General features: G+C 41.2%; 1 protein-coding gene across 1 annotated transcript in view; it reads right to left on the bottom strand.

Moving 5' to 3' along the window:
* SFMBT2 (Scm-like with four mbt domains 2) overlaps positions 1 to 19228 on the bottom strand; it is a gene marked incomplete at its 5' end in the record, with an annotated part of 147036 nt that extends 127808 nt beyond the window's left edge. Inside the window, one exon of the mRNA XM_008575467.1 lies at positions 19091 to 19228. Coding sequence (XP_008573689.1) covers positions 19091 to 19228 — 138 coding nt within the window. The remainder of the gene's footprint in view (positions 1 to 19090) is intronic.
* Between the last annotated feature and the right edge of the window lie 1734 nt (positions 19229 to 20962).

The raw sequence follows: 20962 nt of genomic DNA, 5'->3' as shown, positions 1-20962 counted from the left end.
CTGCAGGAGAAAGAGATAGTAAGAGTGCTCAATCCACTGAAACTCCTCTGACCTCACAAGAGGAGGGCCTTTACAACAAGGGGCCTTTACAACAAGATGTTAGGCAGCAGCCTTTGACTTATCAGGAAAGGATTTTTTTAAAAAAACACTAACTTGGCTAAGGAAAAAGAAGGCAACTGTAGGTCTTGAATTATATATGGACACACTTACTCATACTATTAAGAAGAGACTACAGAGTTCTTTCTCTTGATTTTTAAAGGAGAATCTACATTGATTTTTCATATAGGGTTCCAATTAAATTGTTCCTACAAACAGAAGGATGGATCATAAAATGATTCAACAGGATTGCTAAACTCCTACTATGTGCAACATACCACATTATGTCCTGTTAGGGTGCAAGCATACAGATAAAAACATTCCTGTTTTTAATAATAAATATAACCCAGGTGAAGATACAACTTGTAAAGAATGTCATAACAATTACATACACACACCCTTCTAAGTACTTGCCATATACAGATTGTTACAGGAAAAGCTTCAATTCAACCTTTCAAGATTCTTTCAGTTGTATAAATATACTCATATGATAATGAAAATGAATAGTATTTCATTCTAAAGAATAGGATTTAACAAAGACATTATCTAAGAATTGCTGGAAGCACACAACAGAAACCACCCATGATGATGACACTAGGGTGAAAGGAGAACAATACAGGGTATGAAACTCAGAATAATCTATGTCATTTATTTAATATTTATACCATAATCATTAAAACCATTGTCTGCATTTATGCAGACCCTTAAAAAGAAAGGCCTTTGCTACCTAACATTCTACATGTTGTTTGGTATTGGGACCGTGTATTATTCCATGTCTGTCGCTTATAACAGAAGACCTGTAACTGAGTAATTTATAAAGAAATGAAATATATTTCTTGTAGTTTGGAGGTTGGGAAGTCCAAAGGCCAAGGAACACATCTGGTAAGGACCTTCCTCTGGGTGGTGACTCTACAGCGACAAAGAGTGTCACATGGCAAGAATGGGCTGAGCAAGAGCTGACCTCCTCACCCACTCTCCTTATAAAGCCATCGGAACCATACCCATTACTCCAAGAATGGGTCAATCCATTCTCAAGGGCACAGTCCCTACAATCTAATCACCTCTTAAAGACCCCACCTTTTGAATACCATGATCAGATTTCTTAGCACTGTTACAATAGGAGTCAAGCTTCAGTGTGTTCTGGGGTCCATTCAATCCACAGCAGAATGAGAACAGGAGAGTTGCTTTTTGTTGAAATTAGCTTACTGTGGGATCATATATCACTTTTAATGGCAACTACTTCATCCGGCAGTTGTATGGATTGAAAGAGAAAATATAAACTTCCTAACACTTTTTACTCTGGTGATACAGTATCAACCCTTGTAAAAAAGCAAAATATTCTTTGGTAATACAATCAACCATTCCCTCTTTAATGCATTCAAATGTTTATAGAACATATCAAGTTTTCTTTTAGAAAAGCATATACAGAATGTTTTAAACTGACGTTTTCATTATAGGCTAACAATTTCTTGCAATCCGGAATTAACTTTTACTAAACCTGTACATTGGGTCATGGATACAAAATTATAGTTATGAGCATAAAAACCATAAAGCAATATTTCATTGATTTGAAAAATTATAATTAGACTAAAAATTTCTTCCAGAGTATGACAACACTTTAAAGCCTTCTAATCTCTTATTTGCCCCTCCCTAATTTGGACACCAATTTTATCATCTTTATCACATCTTTAAACATTTGCAACCTGGTACCAAAACAGAATACACCTCATGGAAAATAATTCCTGCTGTAAACCGTCACTGGAATCCAACTCACTTTTAGTTTCAATTGCATTTCCTCACATTCTTATAAAATTGATCACTTGTTACATGGCAGCAAAATGCATTCTCTCTGATTAACTTGGCGATGACACTCTCAACACAGTAGGATACACTGTGTGCAAAGATTCTTACTCCAGTCACTGGCCAACATTTCTTATGAGAATGGAACAGATCAATAGCAAATAGATGACAGACAAAGCTCACGTCAACATGAATGTTTACACACATAGTTTTTATCCACTTATCTTTTAATCTACGCCACAGATCATTCTGGAGTTCCTGTGGTCTAGATTCCTTCCACACTCAAACCAAACTTTTCTTCTTTGTATTACGCACAACAGCACAGAGGATAAGGAAAAACACCACTCTTGAGGCAGTCACAGAACTCGGACCTCAGACTGGGTTCCCACACACCCGTCCCAGCTGGCTTAAGCAGCTGCTCTGCAGCTCCGCTTTTCCATCGCTCGCTATTGCTGCAATTCACAAGTCACATCTCACTGAAGATGAGTTCGTTCTAATTACTTTCCCTGTTTAAATGAGACAAGTACCTCAGTACCTATTTATTTGCAACAATGCAGTTGAGGGCGTTTTTAGGAATTGCCTGACATGTTTTTGCCAACTCCGCACCTGGGACACCAAGGGGTGAGGTGGCACGTCCTCATGGCACTGGTATTGTCAGTACTCTTCATTCTGGACATCCTCACAGATGTCTGCCAGGCTTTAACAGACAAATATAAGCACTGCCACAGTCACTCTGAGAGTATGAGCCACTGGAAGGTGTGAGCAGAATGAAGTCAAGAGGCATATTTTGAAAGGATTGCTCTGGCCACACCTTTATTATCTGCACCCCAAGCAGAGCAGAGGCAGGGAGCCCAGTTGGGAGTCTACTGCAATTACTCAGCCAAGAGATCAGCATGGCAACAGAGGAGGTGACAAGTGGCTGGATTCTGTATTTAAAGTCAATCTCCTAGACACAGAAAGTGGGAATGTGGTTTGGGGAGTGAGTGGGGGGGTCAAAGGGTACAAAGGTTTAAGTTAGACAGGAGGAATAAATTTTAGCTACCTATTGCACTGCATGGTAACCACAGGTAATAATAAAGCGTTGTATATTTCAAAATTACAAGAAGGGAAACCCACATGGTGGAAGGACCCCAGCCACTAAAATACATCCCCACATGCCTCTGAGCAAAGAGGTAGCAGAACCCTCAAGCCCACAGCTTACTGGGGCTTTCCTTTTGTAAACATTTCCTCCACGTACATTTCCCCTTTCCTCCAAGGAAAACTCTTCCTAAACTTGCAACATACGATGTCGTAGAATTTATCTCTGACCCTAGCAGAGACCCAATGGAACCTACCCGCACTGTAGAAACATCTAGACCCTGGCTGGACACCCATGTGCCAAGTTAAGTCTATTACTACCAAGTAACAAAAACATTTCAAGAAGGAGGGAATGGCCAACTATGTAAAATGCTGCTGACAGGACAAGTCAAGCAAAGTCTGAAACCAGACCATTAATTTTTATAACAGTATTTCTCTGGGATTACTCCCTAGGAGCAGAACAGCACAGGATTTACTAGACACTGGCAAACTGCTCTCCAAAGTCATTCTTACAATTTAAACTCTCATCACCAGTACATAAAAGTTCTCATTTCTCTGCATCCTTGCCAGTGCTTTTTATGACTAGACTTCTTAAATTTTCACCAATCTCATGCATATGAAGCTGGGTTGTCTTTATTTTATTTTTTTACTTTGGTTTTCATTGTATTGATTGTCAGTGCAGTTTAGTATCATCACATTATGATAATTCAGATTTCCCTTCTGGGAATTTCCCATTCACATCCCTCATCTAGTTTTTGTATGGACTCATCTTTTTAAAAAAAATATTGATTTGTGGGTGCTCTTTATATAGTTTACATAGTAATTCTTTGTTAGAAACAGCATAGCTCTAACTTGGTTTACAGCATTCAGTATGAGCCTTTTAGACCCAGAAATAAGATCCTGTCAGTTGGCCACGGAATCTTAGAATAAATTTAAAATTCCTGAACCTGTTTCAATGTCCTTCGTGATTTGGTCCCTGCCTTTCTGCTGTTCTCCTCTTCACTCTCTACGCTGAATTCCTCTGAGATCTTCTGTTCTGATGGCCCCTTTACAGGCTTTGCACATCCTCTTCCTTTTTGCTAGAAACACTCCCCAGGCCCCACGTCCGCATGTTGTCCGCTCAACCACTGTGTCCTCTCTAGTCTTCCCTCAGCCGTGACACACAGCTATCCTCCCCCACAGTCCCAAACTCTCTCCCTTCATACACATAACACAACGTATAATTACACGTTTGTGTTCCTTTGTCTACAGTCTCCACCTGACCATCAACTTCAGGATGCCAGGGACCGTCCACATCCACCATGCTCCCAACTATACACAAAATACACACAACTGGCACATGGTTATGTAATGAATTTTTGTCACAGGAAGAAAGGACTGACAGATTAGATGGCTTCATAAATTTTATCTGTTTTACTAATCTTTTGATGAAACAGAATTTGCTGAATGTAGGTTAAGAGCCACTGTTACCATAAATATCCACTGTATAGACTTCTCATTAAAATATGATTTAACACCACAAGCTGTCACAAAAGTACTGGCATTTCTTTTTTCTTTTTTGTATTTGCCTAGTTTGTAACTGCTTACCTATAAACAAAATTATCATTTATGATTTTAGTTTCAGCATATATATATATATATAGCCTAGAAAGCCAGGGATCAGTCCATGTAACTGATTTGGCACTTATCTTGTGAGGTAAAGAAAGACATAATATTTTCCCCAAGTTCTCCTTCTGGGTAATTAACACTATCAGCCCCTTAGGTAACACCAAGGCTCTTCATTTCAGACAAGAGAAGCACTCAGAGATTAAAGAAATACAAGATACTACACAATAGTACCTTAACCCACAATGGACTAGGTACTTTCCCTGAAGTTCCCAAGAAGCTCTTAGCACTAGAAACAAGCAAGATTTGCAAAAGAAAAGCCATAAAGATAGAAACTATTTACAACATTCTCAAGTAACCCATGTTACTTTGCAGCTTATCTTTAAGAGAATAGAAGATAAATAACCTCTAAAACTATTAGAAGAAATTTAAAACCTTATCATTGTGTACCAGTTAGAGATTTTTATCAAATAAAATATGGAATTTCTCTCATTCCTGCCCATTTTCTCCAATTCTTCTCTAGCTGCCAATATCTCACTTTTATAGACATTTCTGGTACTGCTTTAAACATTTTCCTGCTTTCAAAGAATTTTCTTCCAAAGAGTCAGCCACTATATTTTTTTCCTCTCCACTAGGAAAAATTTCCTACAGGTCTTTTATTAGCTCACTCTGCAGAGAAACTGTCAAGACTGAATTGACATATCACACAAGTCCAGGGCTCTAAGTTCAATGGAAAAAGACACTTGCTTACTAAAGATTTTATTCTCCTAGATCTTTCTCTCTTTCTCATACTTAACTTACTTCTATAAAATTACTTTCTTTGCTGGAGCAAAAGAGCTTCCTTTCAAATTTTTGCAAATGTTTCCTGAGGTATATGTTTTAAAAAGAAAGAAATAGGCAGGCTTACAAAAGATTTGCATTAGCACGCCATTTGTATGTACATAATTAAACTAGTCAGCCACTGTTCAAAAGTTTTCAGATGACTGTCTGTGATGGTGCATTTTATGGGTCAACTTGGCTGGTTCACGGTGTCCAGACATGTGGTCAAATGTTATTCTGGATGTTTCTATGAGGGCGTTTTTGGGTGAGAAACACTGAAATCAATGGACTTTGAGAAAAGGAGATCACCCTCCCTAATGTGAGGGGGCTTCAATCGATCAGTTAAGGCCTGAATAGAACAAAAGACTGGCCTCCGCAGACCAAGAGAGAATTCTCCAGCAGATGGTCTTCAGACCTCACTGGCAACACCAGCTCTTCCTGGTTCTACTGCAGAGGGTCTTCAGTCTCAAATTGCAAATTCTTCCCTGAGTCTCCAGCCTACTGGACTCCCCCATCAGACTTAGGGCTGGCCAAGTCTCCATAATCACAAGAGTATCCATATATATATATATACACATACATACATACACCGTATATATATACACATACATACATACACACACACACACACACACACACACACACACACACACACACATACATTCTATTGGTTCTGTTTCTTTGGAGAATCTTGATTAATACACTTTCTGGCTATTCCAATTCTAAAGGTTCAGCGGGCAAAAAGAAAAGAGCAACAAAAACACTCGCAGAAAAGGGGAAAGTAATAATGAATCAACATCAGAAAACTCCTGCAGAGTGGACCTTCCAAGGTTCACTTACAGAAACCAGTGATAACCTGTGCCCACTGAGAAAGACACAGGACACAGGAAATGATAGGCTCCAGGCAGTCCTGCCAGATTTGGAATCCCAGCTCCTTCCTGCACTGACTATGCGACATTAGAAAAGCCACCTAACCTCTCTAGGTGTGTTTCCTTACCAGTGAAATAAGCTTAATAACAGTATTCACCTGTATGCACCTCGTAGGGCCTTATGAATTAAGCGAGATAACTCACGTGTAGTGCTGGGGGGTGGGGTGGAGATGGCAGGGAGGGGAAGGGGGAGGGGCGGTCACAGGTAGCATCAGGAGTCGTGGTAAAATGACCTCACCCAGTCTGATGGGCTGCTGCAAGTAAACAAGCCAACCTTAAAAACTAATCCAAGAGATTTTAATTGAGAAGTTATATTTTTTGATTTCAAAACTAAAACCAAAGTCCCATAACTGCTTCACACTGGAAGAGAAACCAAATTCAACATTTAGTTAACCATTTGGCGGTATGGCTTAATGACTGCAAGCATACTCTACACATTAAGAGCATGACCTCGGTTAAGAGATCACCTCTGCACCTGTGCATTTGGGGACAATATTTGCAATACATTTCTGCCCCCCAACCCAACTCAACACATACACACACTCACCCATCTCTAGACTCTGCGCTCTGTGTGCTGAGTGACGCTCCCAGTGCAGAGGGCTCTCACTTGGGCCTGACGGCTGAATCCATCCTACATGAGGAGGCAGGTGAGGTCTGGAGGTGATCATGCTTCTGTCAGCTATTCGCCACCTTCCAGAAGCCCTCACTCAATAAGGGCTAGATTTTTGCTTCAGAAAATAACTAGAGCCCCAGGCAACCTGGGGAGATCTGGTCTCTCACGGACACCCTAACAGTCCGCACCTCAGCATGCTTTCCAAGGACCAGACCATCAACTAGTTCCGCTGCAAATCCCGACTGTGATGCCACCGCTCACTATCCTGAGCACCCCCAAAGAGAGGCAAAAACTGAGACCAACCCCCCCCCCCGCATGTGACTGGTCAAACGCATGCTCGCATTCTCCATTTCATGGGCTACCATAATTGAACCACTAAGAATTTCATTTAACCAAAAGCCCAACAGCCAGGCCAATTCCCTAGTCCCAGGCAGGCCCATCACGAAAGCCTTGGTTAGATCGGTTATTACATCCTCTAAAGCAAATGTTCTTAATTTGTCCTCGATGGGCTTCATGGAGTTCATGCACCCACAAAATTGAACACAACACTGTGAGTACATAAATGTGTGTGTGTCTGAGGCCTCTTCCAAGAACCGTCACTGGCTTCATCAGATTCTCAAAGGATTCCTTGGCCCCAAAAAGATTAAGAAGCACTGCATAAAAAATATTATTATATTAAAATGTGTTTATGATATAAGGGACTAGACTTGACCTTCCTTGTAGACCACATGTTCTACATTATCCGTCGTTGTTTATCCTAGCACATAGCACATAGTGGCAAATCGGTGTTCCCATACAGCTTGTGAAAGTGAAGCAATTTATGATCTTTTTCCAAAACACTCAACACTGCAATTTGGATTACAAAAAAGTCTACAGAGTGTCCGCCACATACCAAACACTATGCCAAGTGCTTTACATGCAGTAACCCCTTAGCACTTCCAGAAACCCAATGGACTAGTTATTATCATTTTGCAAATAAGACTCAAAGAGACTAAGCTGACCTGTAACTCACAGTGAGTAGCAGATATCCCAAGGTGTGCTTGCAACAGACAGACCCACTGGGCCTCAGTCCTGAACTCCAGCTGCCAACACTGCCCCTTTCACACACACTTTAAAAGACCACCCTCACCCCACTCACCCATGCAGCACACACTACACATGACATACCTGCCCACGGTTCACCTACGTCCTCCCTCAAACAGCACTCTTCGCTCCGTGGGGGAGAGTGGGAAGGTGTCACTTTTTATTTTTATTTTTTTCCTTTTTGTCTTTTTTCGTGACCGGCAACGGATCGCAACCCTCAGTGTTGCTCCCGCACCTCGCTCAGCCAGTGAGCGGCCGGTCTGTATGTGGGACCCGAACCCTCGGTGGGAGCGCCGCCGCGCTCTCAAGCGGCGCACTGTAGCAGTGCGCCACCGGGCCGGCCCGGAAGGTGTCACTCTTGATGGAACTTTCTCCTTAATACCTACCACAGTCTCTGGTGCAGAGCAAACATCCAGTAAGCACTTGGTGAATGAACAAATGTATTTTTAAGAATGTTTTAGATTTACTGTAATAGATCATTGGATGGAGGGTTATAAGACTTTCTAGACCTACTTCTGCCATTAGTTGCAAATTCCAGGAAGGTTACTGATGTTCTTTGGAATTTAGCATTATAAAGTTAGAGGGGCAATAAACTCATTAATCATCCAACTGTTGAAAACATGCACGTTGTGTGTTTCCTTTGTCCAACACACAAGTCCAGATGTTTGGAGAAGAAAGATCATGAAGACACAACCCTATGTTCAAGGAGTTCAACTGGGAAGACGGGCATGTAAACAAGTAATTCAGAGAGAGAAAGAGTGAATTCTAAATATCGTAGAAGCCCTGAGCCCAGCACAGGGAAGGCTTCCTACTGGAGTTAGAGAACTGTGCCCTAAAGAAACAGAAGTTCATTAAGTGAAATACTGAAAGGGCACACAGTCAGCATAAAGAACATCATGTGCAAATCGACATGAGATATTTACTAGAGTTCTGCGAAGATCACTCTGGAAGGAGAGATGGTGGAGGAAGGCGGACCATTGACCAATGAGAAATGAAGACAGCCTGACTCAGAGAGGAGGGAACCAGGGGAGGGAGGCTCCCACTTACCTGTACACTAACAAGACTCTAAGCATCCTCTCTCTTCCATTCATGTAGCTGAAATATTTCACTAATAAACTCAGTTCTTAGTTTGAATTCGTCTTCCAAATCTTAACATTACCCCAGTCACAGTAGTTGCTGCAAGAGGAACGTTGTGGGAATTTATCAGCATTAATTAGTTATCCCTAGAGAGAACAAATGTTACTCCCTAGGCTGAGTAGCTGAGCAGGAGCTCCCAGCTCAAAAGCTGGCTGTGACACTGGCCCTGGGTGTGCCCTGGGTGAAGTTCCTGAACACGACCAACAAGTTTCCATGACTAATCCATAAGCAGAGATGCCTGGGCAATTAACTGGCTTGATTTTTGTCTTCATAAGAAAGATGGTTTAGTAAAAGTGATGGATTATAAGTAACATTCCAAAGTGCCAGAATCATGATTCAAAACCGTAAGTCAGGGGCTGGCCCGTGGCTCAGTCGGGAGAGTGTGGTGCTGATAACACCAAGGCCACGGGTTCGGATCCCATATAGGGATGGCCGGTTAGCTCACTGGGTGAGCGTGGTGCTGACAACACCAAGATCCCCTTACTGGTCATCTTTTAAAAAAACAAAACTATAAGTCAAGTTGTTATTCAAGGAAAACTGCTGAGAAAGAACCAAAATTATGGCATGCCTTTCCCTCCCCAGTTTAGGAAAAGCCGAGCAGTCACAGTGCCTAAAACAATGGCAGCATCTGGTTTGTAAGCAGGAGCAGTAATTGAAAGTACAGAGTGTGTATCTGACTCTGTCTTCTCAGTAACTGAGCAGGAAATTTCAAATAAGTGAAGTCCCTCAGGTTTTGTCCTCTGTGATGCTTAAAACAAATCAAAAATGCTACCATACTATACCATAAAACATTTCAATAAAAACTTTGCAAAAGGGTCTTAGACTATGTAAAAGAATAAGCCACTCCTGTAGCTGTCAGTAATTCATTTTGAGCGTTGACTATACATTCTGCCTGCTTTATTACATAAACAGAATTCATTTGGACTATTGCATGTGGCAGTTCCTGAAAAAAAGTCAGCTAAAAACAGAGCCTGGACAAAGTCTATGAATTTTCTTCTATCAATTACATGAGATCAAATTATGTTTGTAAAAATCAAGCTTTACTACTAACAATTATTTTTAAGCAATAAAATGTAACAGATAATAACTTATGGTTTTCTTCCTGTTAACATTAAAACCATATTAGATGAAATTTATTTGTTGTTTAACAAAATAAAAACTATTATGTTAGCCTTGGAAGCCATGATTCATCCATTCACATGGAGGAAACAATTCATGTCAGATGAGTATTGAGGAATAAAATCACCTGGTTCATTTTGCAAACGTTATTCCCTTCCACAAGGGAAGATAGGGTAATTTGAAATTTTAAAAAAATTAAAAATAAAGGAGTAAGTGGTGTAATAAAACAGGACCTTATTTAGACATTTAATGGAGCCACAACCTAGAATTCACTTGCACAATAATCAGAAGCTCTTGGAGATTTCTGTCAGCTTACCAGTGTTTTAATAACTCCAAAACGGTAAACTACTGAGATTTAAAACCAGCCTCAAATGGCACTTATATGGAAACATGCTTCTTTCAGTAACCATTCATCGTCAACATTCTTATTTTTTCCAGAGTATTTTCTTCACGCATAAAAAAGGGAAAAGAAATGTTTTTAGTGCCATCTTAGGGTGATTTTATAAGCAGTGATAGAAACATAGTTGCACATAAGGGCCAGACAGGGACTGGTCTTGTTTGCCCACATCTGAAGTCAGAGTACATGGGAGTGCACACAACAGCATTATGACACTCTTCTCCCACATGTGACCAAAGAGCCCAAGTGGCCTAACCGAAGACACCGACAGAATGACAGAGATGCTGTGATCAGTGACATGCTCTTCCCAGAAACGTGTTTTAGGCTCCATGGCCGTGTTTTAGGCTCTCTGCTGCAGCTACTGAGTTCCCTGCAGCACCACGAGAGCGTGGCTGTGTTCCAGTAAACTTTATTTATGGGCACTAAAATTTGAATTTCATATAATTTTCATATGTCATGAAATATTGATCTTTCCAACCACTTAAAAATGTAAAAAACACTTTTGGCTTCTGAGCTGTGCAAACATAAGCAAGAGGGAAGTATTTGGCCCACAAGTAATAGTTGGCTCAAGCCTGGTCTATAGCGCTCTGTGTATACTTCTAACCTAAGGCTTATTCCACAAACTTGTCATTGCCTGATGTATTTTTAATGGCTTCTTTCTGACCCCTCTGACCATGATTTGGATCTTTGTAATATTAATATATAAGTATGTTTCAATAATAGACTATCTTTCTAAATCAGTTGGAAAACGAAGAATCAATTTTCAGTTGATCTGAAATACTTATGAGTTTCAGGGCATGAAACAAAAGGATCCCAGACAAATTGCTCATGAATACACCTGGTTTTCTCATGGCACTTACATGGAGACCCCAACTTACAATCTGGTTTTGTTCCAAAGGACCTTCAATAAATCAGTTGCAGAATTCCTAACACACTTTCAATAAGAGCAATATAGCTGTAAAAAACAGCTTGCTGAATCCACAGATACACAATATACTGTATGCTATTTGAACTATGCCTAAATATCCTACAAATGCCATACCCCATAAAGAACACTTCTAATTCTAAATATTCACACCAAAAATAAATTCAGGAAAGGAGAAGGAAATCTCTCATCTGGAACAGAGAAAGAGGGCAGACACTACAGGGACCAGAGCATTACTGATCTACATTCAGGAACAAGGCAGTTCACACCTGGTGCCCAAGGGACTGCACCTCTGAGCAGTCATCTCCTGGTTTCGTGAGAAGAAATGGGTCAGCTGCACCCTCGGAAGGAGGGAATTCGGGAACAGCAGGGAAGAAGGATGGGCAGAGCTATCTCCCTTGCTTTTTCTTTTTGGGAATAAAAACAGGAGCTTTAACTCCTAGCTCAGAGTCCCACTCTTTCTACAAAGGAAGTGCCTGTGTCCCTTAGCAAGGTGGTAAATTGGAAGTTCTTTTAACAAAGAAAATTGTGAAAAAATGAATTGCCAAAAACTCTACTCATGTTACTAACTTGGGTAATTACTGAATGTCAAAAATACAGTTTCAAGAATGAACCCAAAATTAGGAAGGCCACATCACCTGTAATCATTGCCTTTCAACCAGTAAAGTGCTTGGCATGATTATTAAATGACAGTTTATCAGCATTGAAGCCCACGTACTGAGGTCTATACATGACATTTGGGTACTTTAATGTCAGCTACTTTCACACTCAGACAACCCAGTAGTGTCCTTCCCCCAGGTCCCTTCCTTCTCTTTTATTATTTAAGTACCTGCAGGATTCCTCCACTACACTGTAAACTCCTATGAGAAGCAGGGATAATATTTTACTGGTACCCACACCTCCAGCACCTAGCAAACAGTGTCTGACTTGCATAGTGTTTAAGTGCTTAATAAAGAAATATTCCCTCCAAGGTGTTCCACTGTTTTAGGTACTATGTAGAAAAACAGTAACACTGCTAGCTGGGAAGGAACCAATCCAGACACAGGTGAAATTAGCATGAGAAAAAGCAAATACTTAACTGACAGTCTGGGGCAGCCATAGGAATATGGCACCATTTTAGCAAAGCTCAACCCTTTAGGGATACTCAGTCTATCTAATAAAGAATGCAAGGGCCGGCCCGGTGGCGCACTGCTACAGTGCGCCGCTTGGGAGTGCAGTGGTGCTCCCGCCGAGGGTTCGGATCCCACATACAGACCAGTTCCCGCTCACTGGCTGAGCGAGGTGCGGGCGCGACACTGAGGGTTGCGATCCATTGCCAGACACGAAAAAAGACAAAAAGGAAAAAAAAAAAAAAAAGAATGCAAGAGAGGCAATGTGATCAAGTGGTAAGGGCACTGGATTGAACTGGTTAAACCCCAAGTTCTGCGCCTCTCTAACTTAGTGATTCCAGTTAAGTCACTTGACCTTTCCAAATCCCAGCTTCCTCACTTAGAACAAAGCAGGGGTGGTATGGGGAAGCTAAATGAAACCATCTTTAAGAACTGCCCCACTTACTGAAACATGATTCTAAGTAGAGTTTGGGGGGGGGGGGGAATTAGCCTTCAATAAATCTGAAATATTTCATTTACTTACTCAACTCTAAGTATCTCACATCAACTAAAAATTGATTCTTCATTTTCCAACTGACTTGGAAAGATAGTCTATTATTAAAACATACCTATATTTTAATGTTACAAAGATCCAAATCATGGTCATGGTGGGGCTGGCCAGTTTGCTCAGTTGGTTGAAGCGCAGCCTTATGAAACCACGGTCACAGGTTCAGATCTCCTTACTGACCAGCCAAAAACAACAACAAAAAAAAAACGTACAAATTATGGTCATGGGGGTCAGAAAGAAGCCATTAAAAATACATCAGGCAATGACAAGTTTGTGGAATAAGTCTTAGGTTTGAATGATACACAGAGCACTATAGACCAGGCTTGAGCCAACTATGACTTGTGGGCCAAATGCTTCCCTCTTGCCTATGTTTGCATAGCTCAGAAGCCAAAAGTGTTTTTTACATTTTTAAGTGGTTGGAAAGATCAATATTTCATGACATATGAAAATTATATGAAATTCAAATTTTAGTGCCCATAAATAAAGTTTACTGGAACACAGCCACACTCATTCATTTATGTATTACTTATGGCTGCTCTCGTGGTACCGCAGAGAACTCAGTAGCTGCAACAGAGACCAGATGGCCGTGGAGCCTAAAACATTTACTATCTGACCTTTTACAGAAAAAGTTTGCCAATCCCTGCTGTAGAGCTCCCAAAAGTAGATATTACAGGGGTGGGAATTGAAGGGTCATATAATGCTTATGATTCATCAAATTATGGCATGCTCTAAAATAATTAATAATAATCCTCACTAATACAAAGGTACTTCAAAAAGCTCATGAAAAAATAGAATTAAAGGTAATATGAATCTTTCCATGAACTTTTTGAAGGCCCTCTATACATGCCACAAATAGCAACTAACAGGGGAAGGAAGGGAGGGAGGGAGGTGATGGAGTTTGGATGTGTTGTCCCCTCCAAAACTCATGTGGAAATTTGATCTCCAATGTGGCAGTGTTGGAAACTGATTGAGTCATGGGTAATGCTCTCCCTGGGAGAGAGGGAGTAATGAGTGAGATCTCGCTCTATTAGTTATCACGAGAGGTGGTTTTTTATAAAGACCCTGGCACCTTCTCCCTCTCTCTTGCTTCCTCTCACCATGTGATGTGCTTGTACCCACCAGCTGCCTGCTGCTTTCCGCCATGAGTAGAAGCAGCCTGAGGCCTGTGCCAGATGCAGCTGTCCCAGAATCGTAAACCAAATAAACCTCTTTCCTTTATAAATTACCCAGTCTCAGGTATTTCTATTATAGCAACACAAAACAGACTAAAACAGGAGGGGAAAAGACAAGAACGAAAAAGATGCACTAAGTGAAGCCAAAAAGAAGAACATAATAAAGAAAAGGAAAATAATGACAAATGACTATAAAGAAAAGAAAAAACACTGTCATCACTCCATGGCATTTTGTGCGATGCTATCAACATTCTAAGCGTGTTGTTGAAATTAAAAGTGCATGTGTAATTTTTGCTGGATATGGGGAGTGAGACAACTAAAATTACCAGTCTTACCTACTCATGCTAAAGCATCCCTAGTAACAATGGGTAGTGAACATGGCATAGCCTAGGGCAAAATTTCCTTGAAGTCTCACAATTTAAATAAAAACATTCATACAAACAACATTTAGAAAAAAATGTAAATTTTAAAAGATATCATTTACATTAGCTTTGAGACACATAAAATATAAGAATAAATCTTACAAAAGGTAAAAAGAGATCCCAACAGAGGAAACTATAACACTTTATAGAAAAACATTAAAGAGAATGTAAATAAAGGAAATATATATACCATGTTCATAGATTAGAGAACATCGTAAAGATGTAAATTTTCCTCAAGATGATCTAGTCAACACCACTTCAATCCAAATCTCAACATATTTGTTCTGTAGAACTAGATAAGCTGATTCTAAAATTTATATGCAAGTATAATGTGCCACAAGTAGCCAAAACACTCTCAAAGAACAACAACGAATTAGAGAAACTGCCAAACAGAAAATACCATAGCATCAGTAATACCATCATCATTTTAAAGGTGTAGAAAAGGTAATCAACAAACAAACAAAATCGGGCAGAGAAGCCAGCAACAGAGAGAAACCTGATGAATGGTCAGGGTGGCTCCATGAACCAGGGGGGCAGGGAACAGACATCCATAAATGGCTCTGAGACAACTGCTGACCCACAAGGAGAAAAAAGAATGTCTTCCAGCACACGCTCTACACATGAACCAATTCGTGCCGAATGAAGGACCTGCATGTAAAAGGCAAAACCACAAAAGCTGTTGGATAACAATAATGGGGAATACATTTATACCACCCATGTGGAGAAAGAAGATTTCCTACTAGAGACACGAAAATTGATAAATTTAGCTTAGTAATATTAAAGATTTTTGTTCAAAGAGCCATTTAGAAGAGCAAAACTACAAGCCACAAAATGTAAGAAGAAACAGGAATTTCTGCTATGATATCACATGTGTGCTCCCAAAAGCTTCCCATTTTGTAAAATCATGTACCAAAATTAACAGGGCTTATAAAAACTAAGGTTTGGGAAAGAAGTCTCAAAGCCATGTAACTAACAAAAATAACAATAATCCTAACTATAACATTAGCACATATTAAAAGACATGTTACATACTTAATAGATACAGTTGACTCCTGAACAACATGAGGGCTAGAGGCGCCAACCCCCCCCACAAACACACACACAGTGGAAATCCTCATAACTCGACTCCCCAAAATCTTAATAGCCTACTGTTGACCTTACCAATAATATAAACAGTCAATTAACACATATTTTGTATGTTATATATATTATATTCTGTATTCTCACAATAAAGTAAGCTAGAGAGAAGAAAATGGTATTAAGAAGATCATAGAAAGAGAAAATACACTTACAGGACTGTGCGTATATTGAAAAACATCCACTTACACGTGGACTGTACAGCTCAAACCCATGTTGTTCAAGCCAACTATACTACGATAAATGTATAACTTTTCCTCCAAAAAATTAAAAGGTGAAGGTAACTTGAGGGAGAGGAAAATGAGAAAGGGTTGAGATTGCTACATTAATGGGACAAGGACACATATCCAAGGATGGAGGGGACAGTGACAAACTTCCAGGACAAAGCCTGTGACCCAACAGCAAGAACATGAAGTGCGTGGGCATTGGAACAGCCCCAGCTCCCCTGCAGCCCATGCTTTTCAGCTGTGCTAATGAAATTTGTGGATTACACATTGTAAAGCATTAACATGCTGGGAAAACTGCAGGAAAACCAAGCCCACTTTTACACTACGCTGACATAAATGCCCTACTTATCAGTTACGTGTGAACTCCCTTCCACTCCTGAAGCCTACATTGCAAACTAACAAACCTGTTTGCAACACATAACTAATGCAGGATTAATAAAGAACTCCTACAAATCAGTAGGAAAGAGAGAAAAATAACATGGGCAAGATACTTAAACAAGCACTTCTCAAAAAAGGATATCCAAATGGCTAAACAACGTGTGAAAAGATCCTCGAGCTCAACAGTTGTTATGGTTAATTTTAGGTGTCAACTTGACTTGGCCACAGGGTGTCCAGATATTTGGTCAAACATATTCTGGGTGTGTCTGTGTTTCTGAATGAGATTAAATACTTGAATTCATAGACAGGGTAAAGCACATTGTCTTCACTCAGAGCAGGTGGGCCTTGACCCATCAGCTAAAGACCTGAATAGAATAGACGGCTGACCTTTCCACAACTAAGAGGGAACTCCTCCTACCTGACTGCTTGAGCTGGGACATTGGTCCTCATAGCTCTTATGAATCCAGTGGGACAGCATCAAGCCACTGAGATTGCAGGTTCATCTGTTTCAGGGAGCTGGGCACCCTGCAGCCTTACCCAAGTCACTCACCCTACTACACTTTCATAAAGGAATAAATATCCTTGTCTTATTCTAACGTTAGAATAATAATTCACTAGACATCCTACAGCCTCTTACATCCATAATTATCACTCCAGCAAAAGGAGGTGGGGTGTCTGTAACAATAAAAAACCGAAAACCATTCAGCCAGGAAAATCAGTAAAGACCTAAATATGCCCTTGGTAAGCCCAGAGATGGTCACAGTTTAGACCTGGGTTTCTCAGCCTCAGCATTATGGACATTTTGGGCCACATAATTCCTTGCTGTGAGAGACTGTTCTGTATGCTGCAGGTGTTCAGCAGTATCCCTGGCCCCTGCCCACCAATAATACTCCAGCTAATGCAGCAACGAAAACTGTCTCCAGATACTGCCCCATGTAAACCAGGGGGCAAAACCTTCCCCAGGTGGGAACAATTGGTTTAGACAGAACACCTGGTTAGCAGTTTCAAACAGTATATTCACTTAATGATGTAACTGCTGTCTGGCCAAACACCACAAGTTTATTCGATCCACAGAAAGTCTTCTCCCACAAGCACACACCACACCGTTCCAGCCCAGAGAGGAAATGCCCACACTGGGACAAGAGGCAACGGAAGTGGTCTGGGTACCAAGAGCTGAGGGCTTAATACCACGAGATGACTAATCCCACCACAGCCCCATCCCGTGCCCACACCCTATGTACTCCATCCACAACGTGCTTACTGTCCTGAGCTGAAAGGACAACCTGATTACTGTCCTGGCTCCCCAAGTGCAAAAGAATCAGGCAGCCACGGAGGGTCATTTACTAACACACTATCTGATATGCTAAACATCTTAATAAGGCAGTCTGCTCTCAATCTGTTCTAATGAAGAAAAATAGTGATAGAATCGATGAAAGGAGCAGGTAACTCAGGAATCACTGACATTTACCTTTGGCAAGTTCTGTCTGACTTTTTTTCCTTCCCAAATGAATCAATCCTCTTTAGAATTCTCTTTACCAAGGTTACTACTAAGTTGCTGTGCATTTCCTGGCTACTTAATGGCTCTAAAGAGGTAAAAGGTAGGTCAGAACAAGGTTTGGTGTGAGAAGGAAGTCAGCCTGAATTACAAAGTTTCCCTGGGGGAAAAACAAAACAAAACAGTATTTAACTCTAAATTTAAAAAAAAAAAAGTCCCATTATACAATTTGTGTAATTGTTAAACAGGACAAATCTTTTCTTCCCAGTCTATCAAACACCTGAATTACTAAGAACATAATTGCCCTATTGAATGGAACAAGATTAATCTAGAGTTAAACATTTCCAGTGGCTATTTTTTGGTAGTTTATCTTTTACTGTGACAGTCCGTTGGCTCCTCTCTGTCTTGCAAACAGATTCACCCATTAATGACAACTCCTTATTTTTCTATTTGCAAATCCACTTGCTAAGAATGTAGAGTGATTCTTAAAAGAGAATTTGGCTAATAAACCCATCACATCATCCATCGTCATCCAAGAGTGACTAACCCACTCGGGTTAATCTTGATTGACTCCGCCAACAGCCACTCGGCTAGCAACATAGAGCAATAAATGATCTCCCTGCAAGACCTTATGATTAATCACCCCCTGTCCATTAATGTCAATATCCCACTCACATCATGTTGACAAAAAGAAAAATCTGGTCATAAGAAATGGCTTTGCCTTATCTAGGCTGAGATATATAAATTACAATCAGATTATGTAGATAAAATATGTGAGCTAAATTTATCTGCTGTAACTACACTTGTTGCAACACTTCCTAATGCCTCTGAAGAAAGGATTTATTTACGTGCTGGAATCAGCGGACAGTTGAAGAAAGGCTAGTACAGTAACTCCTGAAAAGACCGTTTGTAACATTCAAATTATTTATTTTCACTGTAGAAATCACTAGCTAAAATCTTCTCATTTCCCTGGCCCAGGATTTTTTTTTTTTAAACCACTTACAAAAAGCAGGTTATCCTTAAGGCAGAAGCCATTGGCGTAGTACACTATTTCCTGCAGGACACTGAGAATATAACAACATAAATTGGGTTCTGGAGGTCTCAGGGAGCTATGGACATTCCCAAGGCAGTCAAAGTATTCCTGGAAAACAGAATGCACACTTGTTGAATCGGGAAACCAGTATCCACATTTCCACAGAATATAAATAAGGGACAACAACGTAGCAGCACAGATTAGGAGCAACAGGAGTGTCAAAGGCAGAAGTAAAATAGATCAACAGAGGAGAGAAGAATGTGAGAACCCAGAAATTTTGCCCTAGATCCCACCTATTGGACAAGAGGCCAGAAACAAACAGCCTCAGATTTAACCAACTCTGGGCTTTCACTGCACAAGCCTGTTACATAAACACCCATTAACAATCAGCAAGCTAGTAGACTGGAACTGCGTGGAGGCTTCTGTTCTCAGCTGAACGGTCTGTTTCATTCATAGCTGTTAGTGGTGTTCATGAATCAAAATGGGCTTTACTGAGAATAGAAAGTTATGCTGGAGTTATTTTTCCCCCTATGGTTCATTATAAACCGAGATTTTAATTACTTACCCGGTAAACGCACTATATAACTGTAGGGCCCCATAAAACCCCAAAGGAGACATTCCCTAAAACATGGCGCCTTTCCGGCTTCTCTTCCAGGTCCTAACATTCCCGCCAGCGCCAAAGTACGGCCTATCAAAATCGTCACCCACCCTTCTGACCAATCAGCCACCGCCCCACGGACTAACCACCCTCTCCCGGAACTCAGCTCTCTATAAATGTATGCTTCACCCTCAAATAAAACGGAACTTCTCCGGTGAACTGTCAGCTCATCTCCTGTTGTTCTTTCATTGGTGCCAAAACCCGGGAGGAGCTCACCCCTTACCCGAGGGGACTCCTTCTCGGACCTCCTTCACTCTCTCTGCGGTTCCCGCTGCTGACGCTTCGCCCTCATCCATTTTCTCCGGCGCTGGCTTTCCGTACCCACCACCAGCTCATCCAAACGTAAGTCTCCCTTTAGAGGTGCCATTTTAAACTAGGACTACCCCTCCGGCGTCCAGCCCTAACAGGGGCAGTACGCCCCACTATGGCCTTCAGGGCCTCAGTGGACCCCTAAATACTCCCTCGTCACACCAGACCGTCCACATTCTACTCCTCTCCCAACCCAAAGTTAAAGGCAATCCTTGCAGGGCAAAGCTCCCATTCTCTCTCAATTTACTGCTTCTGTTTCTCCGAGCCCAGGGCTCCCGAAAATCCCGGCACCGGGTTCCTTTGAGCCTCCAGGCACTCGCCCTTGCCGAGGTGACGGAAGGTAAAGTGACGACTTATACCTTCCTCCCTCCCGGTTCGTCCCTGAACCTCCGGGACTGGCACATTATAGTGGGGACGCCCTCTATATTTGTGTCTTTCCCTCCCACCGGCCAAAGGATTCTCTCTTCTCCACCTCCCTACCTTCCTCTCTCCTTCCTGCCTGAACATGGGAGCTTCCCCCTCGTCACCTTTAGTGGACTACCCGCTTCAATGTCTTATAAAAAACCTCAACACTTTGTCTTTAGAACCCAATATCAAGGCTAAGTTTCTTATAAAGCTCTGCACACAAGAGTGGCCCCAATACCAATTAAGTAATCAAAACAAATGGCCACCAGAAGGCACACTACTAGAACCTGATATTCTCCGAGATTTGTTTAACCTCTGCCAGCGCCAGAGAAAATGGAAGGAGATTCCCTATATTGCCGCCACACCTAACCCTTCCGCTCTTCCTCCCCCTTTTAGCCCCCCCTTACTTGTTCTCGGGGACACCCCCCATCCTCCACTGTGGCTCCTCTCCGTGAAGTAGCTGGTGCTGA

The sequence above is a fragment of the Galeopterus variegatus genome, unplaced genomic scaffold (assembly GCF_000696425.1).
Source record: "Galeopterus variegatus unplaced genomic scaffold, G_variegatus-3.0.2 Scaffold1194, whole genome shotgun sequence".
In the NCBI taxonomy this organism is placed as follows: Eukaryota; Metazoa; Chordata; class Mammalia; order Dermoptera; family Cynocephalidae; genus Galeopterus; species Galeopterus variegatus.
The sequence above is the reverse complement of the archived record's forward strand: the minus strand, read 5'-3'. Positions and strand labels throughout refer to the sequence as shown.